Source organism: Chlorocebus sabaeus, chromosome 21 (assembly GCF_047675955.1).
Source record: "Chlorocebus sabaeus isolate Y175 chromosome 21, mChlSab1.0.hap1, whole genome shotgun sequence".
Classification (NCBI taxonomy): domain Eukaryota; kingdom Metazoa; phylum Chordata; class Mammalia; order Primates; family Cercopithecidae; genus Chlorocebus; species Chlorocebus sabaeus.
Genome location: NC_132924.1, coordinates 43,830,120 through 43,845,855, shown reverse-complemented (window position 1 = coordinate 43,845,855; position 15,736 = coordinate 43,830,120). Strand labels below are relative to the sequence as shown.

General features: G+C 38.4%; 1 protein-coding gene across 4 annotated transcripts in view; it reads right to left on the bottom strand.

Moving 5' to 3' along the window:
* Positions 1–13,728, bottom strand: part of SNX13 (sorting nexin 13) — a 151,348-nt gene extending 137,620 nt beyond the window's left edge. For 2 of the 4 annotated variants that reach the window (XM_038004690.2, XM_073009078.1), the window contains exon 1: positions 13,505–13,706. In XM_038004690.2, the coding sequence (XP_037860618.1) occupies positions 13,505–13,516 (12 nt within the window). In that variant the 5' untranslated portion in view covers positions 13,517–13,706. Of the gene's footprint in view, positions 1–13,504 lie in introns of all 4 variants that reach the window. The other 2 variants (XM_038004691.2, XM_007981963.3) reach the window with 2 other exon arrangements.
* Between the last annotated feature and the right edge of the window lie 2,008 nt (positions 13,729–15,736).

The following is a 15,736-nucleotide window of genomic DNA, read 5'->3' as shown; positions in this document are numbered from 1 at the left end:
CTAGCAATCCTCCCACCTCAGTCTCCTGAGTAGCTGGGACTACAGGCACACACCACCATGCCTGGCTAATTTTTTAATTTTTTGCAGATACAAGGTCTCCCTACACTGCCCAGGCTGGTCTAGAACTCATGGGCTCCAAGCTATCCTCTCACCTCAGCCTCCTGAAGTACTGGGATGACAGGCATGAACCACAGCACCCAGCCGGAAATTAAAATATTCTTGACTGTCCAGGTTTCTCAATAATTTTCCTATTCCATAAATACTCTGTTCTCTTTAGACTGCCTGTCCTTATGACACTAAACTAAAATAAAATGTATTATTTTGACATAATACAACACTACACTTTGCATTTCTAACCCAACCTTCTGTCTACCTCCTAAGCACTCTGTTTGGGCCACATTATAGTACTTAAAATCCTCAAGCATCAAGACCATTTCTGTCATTACCTCATACTAAAAATAAGCTCAGTTACATGGAAATTCACCTTCAATTCCTTTAACTGAATTAGAACAAATTTAGTTTATCTATCAGAAGATTTCCACTCACAAAGTGTTCCTCCACTAAATAAAGTACACAAAACTTTTATCACAGCAGTTCCCTGGTACAAAGGCAAGATAAAACAGGCCATATTCACAAATGTCCCCCAATCCTTCTATCGTTCATACAGGACAATAACAATACAAGAATAAAAGTCCTAGTATTTACAAGTCTTGATTTCTGCTTTTCTCCATAATATAGACTCCAAGGGGAAATCAAAGCAACACAAGCCTATCACAGCAGAGAAAGCTAGATCCTCAGTGCATGGTATTAACACTTCATTTCTTTCTTACGAAAAGGAGCACCCTCTAAAACAACAATAGGAGCTATCATTTATTAAGTGCTTACTTGGCCAGGCACAGTAGCACATGGACGTAGCCCCAGCTACTCAGCTACTTGGACTGAAGCAGGAGGGTTACCTGAGCCCAGGAGTTTGATGCCAGCCTGGGCAACACAGCAAGACCCCATCTCTAAAAAAATAATAATATATTAAGAGCTTACTGCTGGCTAGGATTTGCTAGCCACTTGAACTATATCTAGTTCTCACAATTCTATGACATAAGTTATATTAACTATTCTACAGATTTAAGAAATAACAGCTAAGTGACAAAACTGGAGCATGAACTGAGCTTTGGCTTAAAACCCAAGTGTGTTCTTGAACCATAACTTTACACTGACTCTCAAGGTTTTTTAAAAGGGAGGATGGGCAAAATTCTGCACATAATATCTAAATAATCAAACAAAACTGACTTATTTAGATTCAAAATATTCAATTTTTCTGAAATTTTGACAGAACTAACCTGTCACTAACATCTTAAAGTCCTTGATGCTTTTTAGGAATCTGATGTAGATTTTGTTAAGTGTTAAGATAACTTTCAGGGTATGTTCTAGAGTGAGTAACAACTCAAGATCAGAACAATGACTCTGACCCTGAAAATACTAAAAGATTCTTTTAACTGACAATAAAAAGTAAGATTTATAGTGTTCATTTAACTCAGAGATGATGTCTTTTCAATCAAGATAAATTCAGATAAGAGGTATACAAGGAAACTGTACTGGGCTCTACTGTTGATGAAAAAAGTATATAAACCATTCTATTTGTTCCCCTTTTAAATTAACAATAAAAAGTATTTTTTAAACCCATAAATAAAGTATAACATACAAATAGAAGTTACATTTTCTATTTGGGCTTTTTTAATCTATTTGAGAAGGAGTAGAAAGATTAAAGGCCAGGGAATAAACCCTGAGAGAGCATGCTGGCAGGCCTGTAGACACAGAGAAGAATAATGAAGACAGAAAGGAGAAAAAACAAATCAACAAATACACAAAAGATCAGTGACAAGAAAGAAAAGATGGAAAGCATAGAGTATAACCATATAAAGGAACAGAGACAGATACAGATTCACCCCCAAAGGACCTTAATGACATAATCTCCAACTAAGTAAAATGTTACTGTAACAGGTGGAACACCCCACTCCGTAAGTATAATAATCTATTATATGAACAAGATCAGCAGCTGCTGCATAAAGGGACTGAAATTATGTATATGCTTAATATCTACAATTTAAATTTACATCAGTACAAATTTTATCTGTAATACCTTAGCCCTAAGTCTCTTTACCTACTGCACAGTACTATTAACACCACTCAAGTCAACTACATATTTTTTTAAAAAAAGATTTTTAACATTCCTCACCTTTCTGCTCTAAGACAATTCAATAGAAGAGATTATATAAATTGAGAGCCACTTTACATAAAATTTCATCAAACTGACAAGAACCATAGTACTTCTCATGTCAGAAAACTACAATATAGCATTTCAAAAGCATAATATGCAAGTGTACTACAATCTTTCCTTTTCATTTCATCTATAGTAAAAGTTTTAGTTTCCAGAAGAAACATATTGGTTAGCCAAAAATTCTGGTTATGATCAATTCGTATTATACAGGTGTCATCCCTTTTGATTTCCTTCTGAAATTCAGTCTAAATCTCGCTCTTAGTATTCACTTTGGAAATGCAATATGTAAATTGAAAAGTTAGTAAAAACTGAGATAGAAAGTAAGGAAAGAATTAGATCATCTGGGTCATTACTCTGACATTTTAAGACTTACTCTGACATTTTAAGACTACCTCAATCAAAGAACACTAAAACAGCTTCAAACATTAAATTCTAAGTTTTGAAAATAAACCACTTGCTATTTATATCAGAGGAAATAAGAATAATGCCTCAGATTTATTGTTACTGTAGAAAACATTGCACAGTACCTGTGTTACTTCACTTAATAGTTGCAACAAACCTATGAGGTCAGTACCATTAATTTATAAGTCACATATACGAGAAGAAAGCTGAGGCTCAGAAATGTTAGTAAACTTTCCAAGGTCAAAATGCTCGGAATTGAGAAAACTTAGATTCAAATCCAAATAATCTGACAACAGCCATCACTCTTAACCAAAAGGATACATTTTTATTCAGAAATTAAGAATACTTGGTTTGGGATTAGAGGAGATATAGACACATATATAAAAAGATGATTAACACTGAATCCTAGTATAATCTAACTTTCATCGTCACATAAATTTTGTGTTAGTGCCTATTATATGACTGAATATTCTGAGCTACTGATATTAATTTCAGGAGTTTTAGATTCATAAAATACATTTTTAATAAACCATAAAACACTCTCAAGTCTATATGGGTTTTCTAAAACCTTTATGTAACCAATACTCACTATTTGTAAAGTATATTATTTCAGTTTCTTTTCCTATATCTTTGTGGTGTTCTGCCCTTCAACCCCTGGGCCACAGAGCACTACAGGTCCATGGCCCATTAGGAATCAGGCCGCACAGAAGGTGGTGAGTGGCAGGCAGTGGGCTTTTCCGCCTTAGCTCAGCCTCCTGTCAGATAAGCTGGGACATTAGATTCTCACAGGAGCACAACCCCAATTGTGAATTGCACATGCAAGGATGTAGGTTGCACACTCCTTATGAGAATCTCATGCCTAATGATCTGAGGTGGAACAGTTTCATCCTGAAACCATTCCCCACAACAGCCGTCCGTGGAAAAATTGTCTTTCACAAAACTGGTCCCTGGTGCCAAAAAGGTTGGAGACTATCATTGTAGCCCATTCATTTTACTCTCCTGACTCCCACCAAGATTAAGACTATTGCAACACTTTTAAGTGTTGAGCAGTTAGGTACTGTACAAGAAAAAGATCAGATATTAGTAACTAACACCAGATGTAAAACAGCTGATTATATTGATAGTTGCATCTGATTAAACACCAATTGTGTTTCTCAGCTGAGAAAAATTCTGAGAAAAGAAGCTATCTCAAACTCGGGAAGAGAATAAATTGCAAAATACAATATTATAGCTTGGAGAAACACTGGATAAAACAATACTGTATCTTAAAGTCAGACCATTATTTCCTAATATTTTCATAATAACAGAAGGTGAAATTTTATTTCACATTTAACTCTTCCACTAAAATTGTACAACTTCAGTTATATAAATTCCAAACTTCACATGACAATGAATCCAAAGGCCATTATCCACAACTCTAGCCCAAAAATAAAAGAACTCACAAAACAAAGAATCACAACTCTTTCCTATGCTAAGCCAGTCAGGCTAAACATAGCCCCCAAGTTTCAGGTACAAAACCAATTCAGGTTTAAATGGAATAAGAACCATGGATTCTCCAACAATGCACGGCTAAGGTCAAGAGCAAAGCTGGATTCACCTTAGGGTCTTCACAGATGCATCAGAATAAAATGACCCTTACAAAATCAGAGAAAACAGTGCAATAAGTCAACAATGGTGAAGTATTCCTGTTGATATACATGATCCTCTCATAAGTATATTTATAGATCATTATTCTACTTTAACAGTGGAACAGAGCAGAATCATCTTAATGAACTTTTCTGGTATATACCATTTCTGAATATACAATGGAATTACAAATGGGCAAAAGACATAACAGTACTCTGTCTCCAACATTGAACAGAGAGGCATTTTAGTCAAGAGTCTGTGGTAGCAGCTACCCTCCTTAAAAATGGACCCCCAAAATTTCCAACCTTGAAACCATAGCCAAATTTTTACTGATACTTACAAAACTTTCAAGATAGCATTAAAGGTCATACAAACTGAAACGCTCTAACAAAGTGCCATGGAAATCAGCATTATTGTACTATTATAAACAAAGTTTTCTTTACTATTATAAACAAAGTTTTCTATTATAAACAAAGTTTTCATCTAGCATAGGAATTAAATTTTAAGTAATATTAATGAAATTATAATATCAAGTAGTAAGAGATACAAAATAAAATCCTTCTTGCATTTATAACTGGTTATATCAAAATAACAACCTAATCAGATCTTTCCTTCTAGGAAAAATTAAGACAGAATTACATTCCTAACTAAAAGCCTCACATTCAACTTTTTTTTTTTTTTTGGTCCCATTGCTCTTAAACACAATATTCAACCACAATGTGCTTACTATAAAAAATGTCTGGGCCGGGCGCGGTGGCTCAAGCCTGTAATCTCAGCACTTTGGGAGGCCGAGACGGGTGGATCACAAGGTCAGGAGATTGAGACCATCCTGGCTAACACGGTGAAACCCTGTCTCTACTAAAAAATACAAAAAACTAGCCGGGCGTGGTGGCGGGCGCCTGTAGTCCCAGCTACTCGGGAGGCTGAGGCAGGAGAATGGCGTAAACCTGGGAGGCGGAGCTTGCATGAGCTGAGATCCGGCCACAGCACTCCAGCCTGGGCGACAGAGCGAGACTCTGTCTCAAAAAAAAAAAAAAAAAAAAAACATTTAATCAACGTAGATAGTAACCAATCCTTTAAGGGTAATTAATGTGATAGTTTAAATTTATCATTGACAATTTCATCTCAGTAATTTTTCACTTTAATCTTATTTTTTCTTGAGGAAATACTCAACATTCATTCATTCAACAGATATTTAGTGAGGTCTACTAAGTATCAAGCTCTATTTTAGGCTCTGGGAGTTACAACTATGAGGCCCATCCTCAGGAGTTTACTCTATTAAAACATGTAACGAGCAAATAAATATATACATAACACATAGAGGTGGGAACTGCAGGATCAAGTATTACTTTCACCAGGTTGACTATTCAGTTGCAAGAAATCCATTTCAGAGGTGCTGTCTCATCCAAACTAGTAGATTTACCAGGAGTTGTAAAGCTAACCCAAGTCATAGTTATCTTTTAATTATATTCTCCAATCTTTTCCCCTCTTAACTTTTCACCCTTTAGTGGTATCATCTTATTCTGACACAAGACCTCAAGGCTCCCACTTTGATGGCCAAAGTGGTACGCTAAATTTAGCGCTGATAGTGATTTCTGAGGACAGGTTTCCCAACTGACTCACCATTTCAACACCAGAACTTATTAGCATGTGCCTAGTATAAAGTAGGCATATTCTTGTTTGGTGAAGAAATTAATCAATAAAAATCAATCTCCAGCACAAGTTATAACCAAAGGCTTATAAACATTACCCTTAATAACAGCTTTTCCTTTTAAGGATTTACCAAGTCTGATTAAAAATAAAAGATTTCTCTTCCCACAAATGTTTGGGAATATGTACAGACAAATGACTGGTAACCCTCAAATAAATCATCTTTTTCAAAACATTTAGAACTCTGCTTTAAGGAGGCAGGGCACAGTGGCTCACGTCTGTAATCCCAGCACTGTGGAAGGCCAAGGAGGGTGGAACACACGGTCAGGAGATGGAGACCATCCTGGCTAACCTGGCGAAATCCCGTCTCTGCTAAAAATACAAAAAATTAGCCGGGCGTGCTGGCACGTGCCTATAGTCCCAGCTGGTCCGGAGGCTGAGGCAAGAAAATCGCTTGAACCTGTGAGGCAGAGGTTGCAGTAAACTGAGCTTGTGCCACTGTACTCCAGTCTGGGTGACAGAGCAAGACTCTGTCTTAAAAAAAAAAAAAAAAAGAACTTGCTTTAAGGCATTCATTGAAATCAGTTTATCAACCTTACTAATTTAATTTGTAAGATATGCTCTCAGTCCACTTTTTTCTTTCACTTCTTTTAGTCTACTCCCTGTCTCCGCTGTAACTGCACCACTAGCCAGGGGACTCCTCTGCTAATTTCCCGTCAGGACCCACCCACCTATCCACCAAGAAAATAGTGAGTAATAAATAAAACTACATGAAGCCTAGGATTTAAATTCATTAGTACAAGGAATATATGGGGGGGGGAACCCCGATGTATTAACTACTAATATTTGTATAATAACTGACAATTTGCAAAGTTATACCCTCCATCATCTTATATGATCTTCATAACAATGTGAGAACAGCGAGAAAGGTGCTATTACCCCAATTTTACACAGAAGAAAACTAAAGCTTAGAAAGTTCAAACTACTTCCTTAACATCCCATCAAAAATAAGTGGTAAAGTTGAGACTCATCCCTTACAGTGCTTAACATATAGGTTTGTGTGTTGCCGTATGTATAATTTGTTGAGAAACAAAGTATTTACCACTAGAACTCCAGCCTATTTATTCATTTAATTCCAAATACTCTTAAAATGTTAAACAGTTTAAGAGCTATCTGCTTGCTTCAATGTTTCCTCTCCTTACACATATTTAAGGCACTGTAACATCAAAATTAAACCTAACTCTGAAATAGAAAGTCAATTCCAGATTACAATCAATTGAGGAGGCACTTCTTGGTCTACTAAACCACAAAAGTTCAAAGCACAGTTTAAAAAGCCATAATCTGAGAACCTCACTCAGGGAAAGCTGTAAAGTCATCGTGGTGGAATATTTTAGATGTCAACTTGACTATAATAAGGAATACCTACAAACCTGGTAAAGCGTTCCTTTGGGTGCGACTGTGAGGATGTTTCCAGAGGAGACTGAGATTAGCATGTAAGTCTGAGTGGACTACCTGGAGGTCTGCCTTCCACGTGGGCAGGCACCACCCAATCTTCTGGGGGCCCAGAGATAACAAAAACGGAAAGATATATATCTACTGGAGCTGGAATACACTTTTCCACTTCAGAACTGGGGAGAAACTGTAAACCATACACGTGATAAGGGGTTAACAGACTAAATATAAAAGGAACTGAATTCAATTTCAAGAAAATAACCCATTTTTAAAATGGGCAAAGGGCTTCAACAGACGTGTCTCAAAAGAAGACATACATCTGGCCAACAAATACATGAAAAACTGCTCAGCATCACTAACCATTAGGAAAATGCAAATTAAAACCACAATGTATCACCTCACACCTGTTAGAACGGCTATAATCAAAAAGATGAGAGGTAAGTGATGCCATGGATGTGAAGAAAAGGGGATTCTTGTACACTGTAGGTAGAAATGTACATTAGTACAAGCATGATGAACAATGGTATGTAGGTTCCTCAAAAACCTAAAAATTGAACTACCATACAATCTCACTCCTGGGTATATTTTCAAAAAATGGAACTCAGTATGTTGAAAGGATATCTGCACTCCCAGGCCCACTGCAGCATTAGTCACAAAATCCAAGATACAGAATCAACCTAAGCATCCACCAATGGATAAACAGATGAAGAGAAGGTGGTAGATACGATGGAATACTAGTTGAGCTTAAAAGAGAAGGAAATTCTGTCACTTGCTACAACATGAATGAACATGGAGGACATCATGCTAAGTGAAAAAAGCCAAGCATGGGAAGACAAACACCACATGATCTCACTTGTACATGGAATCTTAAAAAGTCAAACTCACAGAAGCAGACAGCAGAATGACAGATACCAGAGCCTGGAGAAGAGGGAGCAATGGGGATATACTGTTCAAAGAGTACCAAGTTTCAGATAGATAGAAGGAAGAAATTTTTAGATTAAACAACTGTCAATAATCATGTATTATATATTTTAAATAACTAAATTTCAACTGTCTCACCACAGAAAATAATCAAGGTGATACGTTATTCAGCTGTACTTAATAATTCCACACTGTGCACACATTTCAAAATATCACCCTGTACCCCATAAATGTATAAAAATATGACTGTCAATTAAAATAATATTAAAAAAGAAAAAATTCTTTAAGAATGTTTATCAATATTCTTCTTGGTTTGTCAAAAGATGCCAAGTAAGGTTGTGTGTAGAGGGGCAAGCCAAACTTATTTTAGACACTGATGTCTTGCCACTCCCATTATAAAATCCCTTTCCTACCTCTTAACACCCTCTGAATGCCAGTGGACCTATGGTCTTCTTGATTTGGTTAGTAGCTCTTGCAATGTCATTAATAATTAAAGAAATAGCTTATATAGCTTAAGGATTAATCTACCCCAAGAGCATTTCTATTACAAATATATTAATCAACAAAACCAAGTCACAATATTTTACTAAGCACTTATGGGCAAGACAGTTGTGTGTGAGTGTGGATGTATGTGCATGTGTGTGTTCAAAAGGACCCCTGGATGTTCAGGGAGCCTTTCTTGATACATAACTCATCACTCAGGCTTTCCCTAAGTGAAATACAGGAAAGTATATTCATCTCCATGGTTAAATGACTTTGCAATATACTGTAAATTCTATCATCATCTTTGAAAATAAATCACCTATCAAAAGCTATGGGAAGTCCTCCAGAGAAGAAACCTATTAACTTTCTTTAGGCAAATATCCTCCAAATTTATTTCAACTACAAAACCTTTTACTTCTTTAACAACTACTAACCTAGAACCTATCAAAGTGTTGCAGTTTATGCCTTTTCCCATTTATATCAGATCTGTTAACTCTGAGAATCAGTGTTAATACTGAAAATTCAACAAATCTGGATGGAAGTAACAACACAAATAGAAACTATTATTATTTAATAGTCACTTAATGATCCACATTTACAAACAACTAACAACTTTAAATAACTACACTTTTTATTATTTTTTAAAACACAGGACAAGTGACAACAGGTTGATAACTGGTTTTTATGCAAAAATAACCTCCAAAGTATGCCACAACACTGGAAAGTATTCAGCACATTTTCCCACATTTATTACCTTTAGTTTTCTGTAATAATAAATGCTCAGAATTATAATCCTAATTGCTCCTGAATTATCAAGAAAAGTTTCAAAATGTGTTTAATGAAAATTCACTGATAAATATTTCATTATCTTCTAATGTTGTGAAAACTCAAATTAATTAAAACAAATTATCAGGTAAACAAACATCCCATGCCCTAATTTTGATATATGAAGTTTACTGTTAGGAAAAAAAAGATAAGAAAAGAAGGGATAGAGGGAGAGTGGAGTGAGTATTAAATAAATTTCATATACACTATAACAAATTTTTTGCCAAGTATAGTAGGAGTCACATTAGGAGTAGGAAGTCCTAACAGGAGCAAGGACAACAGAAGGAGAAAAAAATCTAACATTAAAAAAAAATAATAAAATCTAGCTAGACATTACATACAGCTCATCCCTGTATGTAAAATGCAAAAATAAATAAATAAATAAATAAATACGACTAGCAAGTTTTCTAAATAATTCCATTGTATTTAGGATAAAATAATACAAATTGAAGCCAAAAAGTTAACATTGAGAACTATATGGGGGCTATACTTTCAATTTACATTAATCTATCATATTTCATAGGTTCAAAGTTCAATGTACATATTAGTTTGCTCAACTGAGTGATTTTCCATTTTAGCTTAACTTAAAATTGTCCTTAGTTGATCACTTGTGTGGCTTCTCATTTCTGAAAGGTTTCAATTAGAGATATATTTTTGGCCTGGCGCGGTGGCTCATGCCTGTAACCCACTTGCTTGGGAGGCTGAGGCACGAGAATAGCTTGAACCTGGGAGGTGCAGGTTGCAGTGAGCCAAGATCGCGCCATGGCACTCCAGCCTGGGCAACAGAGCAAGATAAAAAGCAAAGATATATTTCGACAAAACGCAAAACTGAAAAGTTTCATATGAACATTTATCATTACTATTCTCATTATGTATCTGTACTTAGTATCCTCACCTTGGTTAAAAAAAAAACTAAAAATAGTATGCTGATTTTATCAGCTACAAAGAAAATTAATGATGCATTCCACACTGAGTCACAAAAAGCACACAATGTGGAATAAGAGGACCTAAATGTGATTTCCGTCTCCTCCACTCTTTATACAACTTTAAGCAAGCTCCTTTAACTTTCTCAACCTGTTATAACATTGGTTAACGGGGCTATCACCTACCTCAGTGTTGAGATGTAAAGAATCTAATCACATAGTACAATTCACCACTTTCTGAGCATAGTAAATGCTTGCTGAGCATGACTAATATAAAGACAGGAGAATCTTTCATAGCACAGCTCATCACTACACATTTTGAGACCTAACATGAATTAAATCACATCTCCTAAAATCTGCTGATCTAAATCAGCAATGTCTACCAGAAGCAATAAAAAGGAAGTCTCACACTAATTTTTTAGTAACCAATTTTGAGTGAAATTTTATATCTAAAATATCTCAAAATAATACTAGTTTACGAGGCTTAGAAGCCTTGTTTAAAAAATGAAAAGGAAAAAAAGCTAAGGTAAAGCAGAAAGTTTTTTCAAGTAACCATTTTCAGTTTACTCACAATATTCAGACAAGGAAGTACAATAGCATGTTTTCAAATCTGTCAAGAGAGCTGAAAACTACTTGAGAGGCAACCGAGCAAAATGGTCAGAGCTCTCTACTGAGAGGAGATGAGATTCCAATTTCAACTGTCACTAATATTTAATAATTGACCTTGGACAAGAGTCTCTGTGCTTCAGTTTCCTAATTTATAAACGACTACTGAAAACTATAGAGAAGACTTTAGTACAATTTAATCTGGGCCTTATTTTGGCGAGGCAATCTAGAAAAGTTAATAGAATGGGCTAGGTAGCAACTGCCAAGGTTGGAATCCTGGTACTGTCACTTATAAGCTGCGCAGTTTTCCCACAAAAAGCACTAAAGTGCAATTTACTTAATACTATCATTGATTTACCGTTTTAAATATTTCCCTAAAACACAAAATTGCATTAAAATACAGAAGCTGAGAAAGTTCCATCTTTCCAAATCATTTTACTGGCAGACACAGAGGTAGTTCATCTGAAAATATTAAAACTCTAAAACATGTTAACATAAGCCAAGTTTAATTAAAAGATTATATCACATGGGCCGGGCGCGGTGGCTCAAGCCTGTAATCCCAGCACTTTGGGAGGCCGAGACGGGCGGATCACGAGGTCAGGAGATCAAGACCATCCTGGCTAACTCGGTGAAACCCCGTCTCTACTAAAAAAAAAATACAAAAATCTAGCCGGGCGAGGTGGCGGGCGCCTGTAGTCCCAGCTACTCGGGAGGCTGAGGCAGGAGAATGGCGTGAACCCGGGAGGCGGAGCTTGCAGTGAGCTGAGATCCGGCCACTGCACTCCAGCCTGGGCGACAGAGCGAAACTCCGCCTCAAAAAAAAAAAAAAAAAAAAAAAAGATTATATCACATCATATTACACATTAGAGACAACACTAAACACTTATAAGGTTAACTGTTCCCATCAAAATATCACACTTAAGGTAAAAATGAAACTTCTGCTACTTACAGGTTTTTTTCTAATCTATTACTGCTAATCACAACACAAACTTACGATATAACCATAATCTCCAAGAATGAAATTAACTCCAAGAACGATAAATCTGTAGAATTAAAAAATATAAAGTGAACTTCAAACAACTAAAAATACGTTCTGTAGAAGTTACAATCAACCAATAAGTATTTATCATATGCCAGGCTCTGTGTTTAGATTAAGTACAAACAGCAAAGTATAAAGTTCCTTAAAGTTAGTCAAGTTCCAAGGACTTGAAATTTCAGGCAAGTACGTGCTTTATCATCACTTTTCACAAAACAAAAGCCACTCACCTACAAATGTTTGTATTTCCTTTTTGGACCATGTAGGAATACTTCCCATTGCCCACTAAAATTGTTTCCTATTCTCAGTTCAGCCCATAAAAATGCCCAATCCAGTCAGTTCCTCACGTCAGGATCCTCACAGTACTTACAGTGAACGGCTTTGAAAAAGGTATTTCATCAAATCACAAGGTTCAGTATTTTATGTTCAGTGACACCTACACCTGCAGATGCTACAACACATAACTGGGCTAACCTGGGTCAAGTACCTAGTTGCACCAATTTATTTCTTCCCCTTAAAGTGTTGGTAGTAAAGGCAAACTCTACTTCTTCAAAAAGTCGGCTTTTTGCAATGCCCATTAGGCACAGAAAAGGGAAATTGATTGGTTCGTCATAGTTGCCCTACTTCCATTTCAGGTCCAAGTAAAAAAACTATTCCATAGAGAGTAAAAGGGGGCCACACGCAAATCAAGGAAGCAGATGCTAAACTCAACTTTGTGATGACCACGATTTAAGCGAAAGGTGATGGGTGTGGGGGAGGGGATGACACAACTGAGCCATACAAGTGCAGCTTGAGATAAAAAGTCCACTTCATGAAGCAGTCAAAGTAGGCGGTGGGAAACAAACCGGGTCGGGCCGAGCAACAACCCCAGGTTGCTGACCGAGCTCGGAGGCGGAGGGCCCTGAAGCTCAGGGACCGGAGAAAGGAGACCTCGGGCAAACCACAGGATAACAAGAACCAGCAGTAATGTGGAAAGGCCAACGCTCCCACAGAGTAGCGTATAAGGGGACAGAAGAAGGGAGCGATGAATTAGAAGGGAGTGACAGCAGGAGGGAGACCAGTGCCGGGGCGAGTGGCAAGTGGCAACTGCGAAAGGCGAGGCACGGGCAGCCGGAGGTGGTGGGACTCTGTTGAGTCAGCACAGTTCCTACTCTGGGGGCACTTGTAGGATCCCCGCCGCTCCTGGGCCCTGGAGCCCGCGGCGAAGGGTCAGGCCCACCTTCCGGAGAGATGATGTTCTCTGACGGGCTGGCGCCGGCCCCTTCCCCATTTCACAGGTAAACACTGGCCACCGTCGCCGCTTACCTCAGTTAGCATTATTACACCCCGGGGAAGTGAGGTCCTTCCTAGCCTCGCCTCATGGCAACAGCCGTAGCAGCAGCGAAAACTGCTCGGGCCGCTGCCAACGGCGGCAACTGCTCCTTCAGTCCTCTCCCGGGCGGCGGCTTTACTCGGCTTCGCTGGCTTCCCCCCGGCCCGGTCGCTTGCGACGGACGCGCCGCCATCTTGGAAGAGCGACGTCCGCGTCTCGCTGCAACGTGCGCTCCCATTGGCAGGCGCAGGGGCTGCCGGCGTCTCGTGACCGTCTCCATAGCGCCGGCGCGCGGAAAAGCGGAGGCGGGCGCTCGGCAGTCGACTTGGAGTTGATAGTCGGCTTGGCGGTGGCTTGGAGGACCCCGGGACAGGGTGCCTGGGCCAACTTGGGACCACTGGGAGTGCAGAGGGGCCTCAGCGCCCTAACCTCCTGGGAACAGACGTGCGCGCCCTTGGGGCCGGCGCATCCTTCGCCGCCCACTAGCGTTGGCTGGCCCTGGGGAGGGGAGAGAATGCGAGAGGCCGACACTTCCGACTGATGGCCCTGCTGCTAGTCTCGGCGACCAGGCGGCAGATTTCCTGTAGAAAAACTTCCCTCTCGCGTCTCCCTGGCCCCGCGGCGACCGAAGAGCTGGGGTTCGGCTTTCTTCTGGGATTTAAGTGTTTCTTGAAACAGCTCCCTACGCGACCCTTTTCTCTTAAACTTTGACAGAAACTTTCCTTTGTCCCTACCAATCCTCAGTGAGTTCTTTACAGGGGTCCGAGACAGGTTGTAGATATGATACGGCTTATCGGCTTTACCCCGATCCTAGCAGAGTTAGGACTGTCGCTGATGTGATTGGCCAGCACCTGCCTAACAATGAAGGTTTAGTTATGCTACAAGTAAGACGCCTCTAAAAAAATGTAAAACAGGCTTTACGTTTTACCTGCTATCTCCACAGGTTTACTGGTTTCTTAATACAATATGTTTGTATATCAAGGTGAGCAAATTTCAGCAAATGTCGTTGTAAATAGTCCCAACTTAAATGGAATTGAACTCTAGAAGTCAATGTACATAGAAGTCCCTGAGGCTGACGCCATTCTAGATCTACCACTAGATGGTTTGCGATGTACGGAATTAAAGGCAGTCACTTCTACCTGAATTGTGATGAAAGTAGTTTACCTGAACATGCTGGGAAAGTGTGCTACCCTGTTTTATATTAGAAACCAGTTTCCAAATAAATTGAAAAGTAAATTTTCAGATTTGACATTAAAAACACCTCCATGTCATTCTTACAAGAGGTACAAAAGCTTTTTAGAAAACTAAAGCGAGGAGTTTCTTCCCTTTTACCAGAATCTTTTCCCTCCATTTAACAGTACTATTGTGCTAAATGAAATTTACTTAATACATTACTCTTATATTCTGAAAACAATAAGGACATTACAAACCTTGTATTATCTCTATTGTGTCAAGGAAACAAAACAGTTCATTTAAGCAGTCATGCAAAAAATTCAAGAAAAATGATTTTGCTCAATTCAACTAATTGAAGCAAAGTAGTTTTTGTTTTAATCTGCATTTTGTACATCATTTCCACATTGCTAAACCAGCAAAATTCTGACCTCTGCAATACAATAAAATGTGTTACTGATACTGACAGATTACGCCACGAATAGAAAATTAGCATGGAAATCCTACCTGGACTGAGGTATCAAAGGAAACCAAGAGGTACTAGAGACAACAAGGAACCTGGAAAAAGATAGTGTTCCAACCTGTAAATAAGAAAAGAGAGAAGGAGGCTCATGAATATTTAAGATACCAGCTAGTGAATTAAAACTGCAACGTAGTTGTCTGGCTTGAGTGTTCAGTTTTATTCACTACATCTTTTTAGTAGAAGCAAGGCAATTCACTTATTTTAAAGGTAGTAAATTAAGTGTTGACACTTGAGGTTTGAACCAATCTGTGATGTGACAGAAAGATGCCTTTAACATTCAGAAGTTTGTCTACAGACTTAAGAGGAAACCAAAAGTATTAGCTCTTCCAATGGCTTCCTAATTTTCTCAGCCAGAGTCTTTTCTGCAACCTAAAAATTCAATGCTAGCTGGCCTCACAAGTCCTACCTCACCTCCACCCCTCTGACCTCATTTCTGCTATGCACTTTGTTCCAGCTACACAGACCTGCTCCCTGCTTCTATAACACCAAAGCATCTCCTTGCCCTGAGTCCCTTGCACTGTGTATAGTTTCT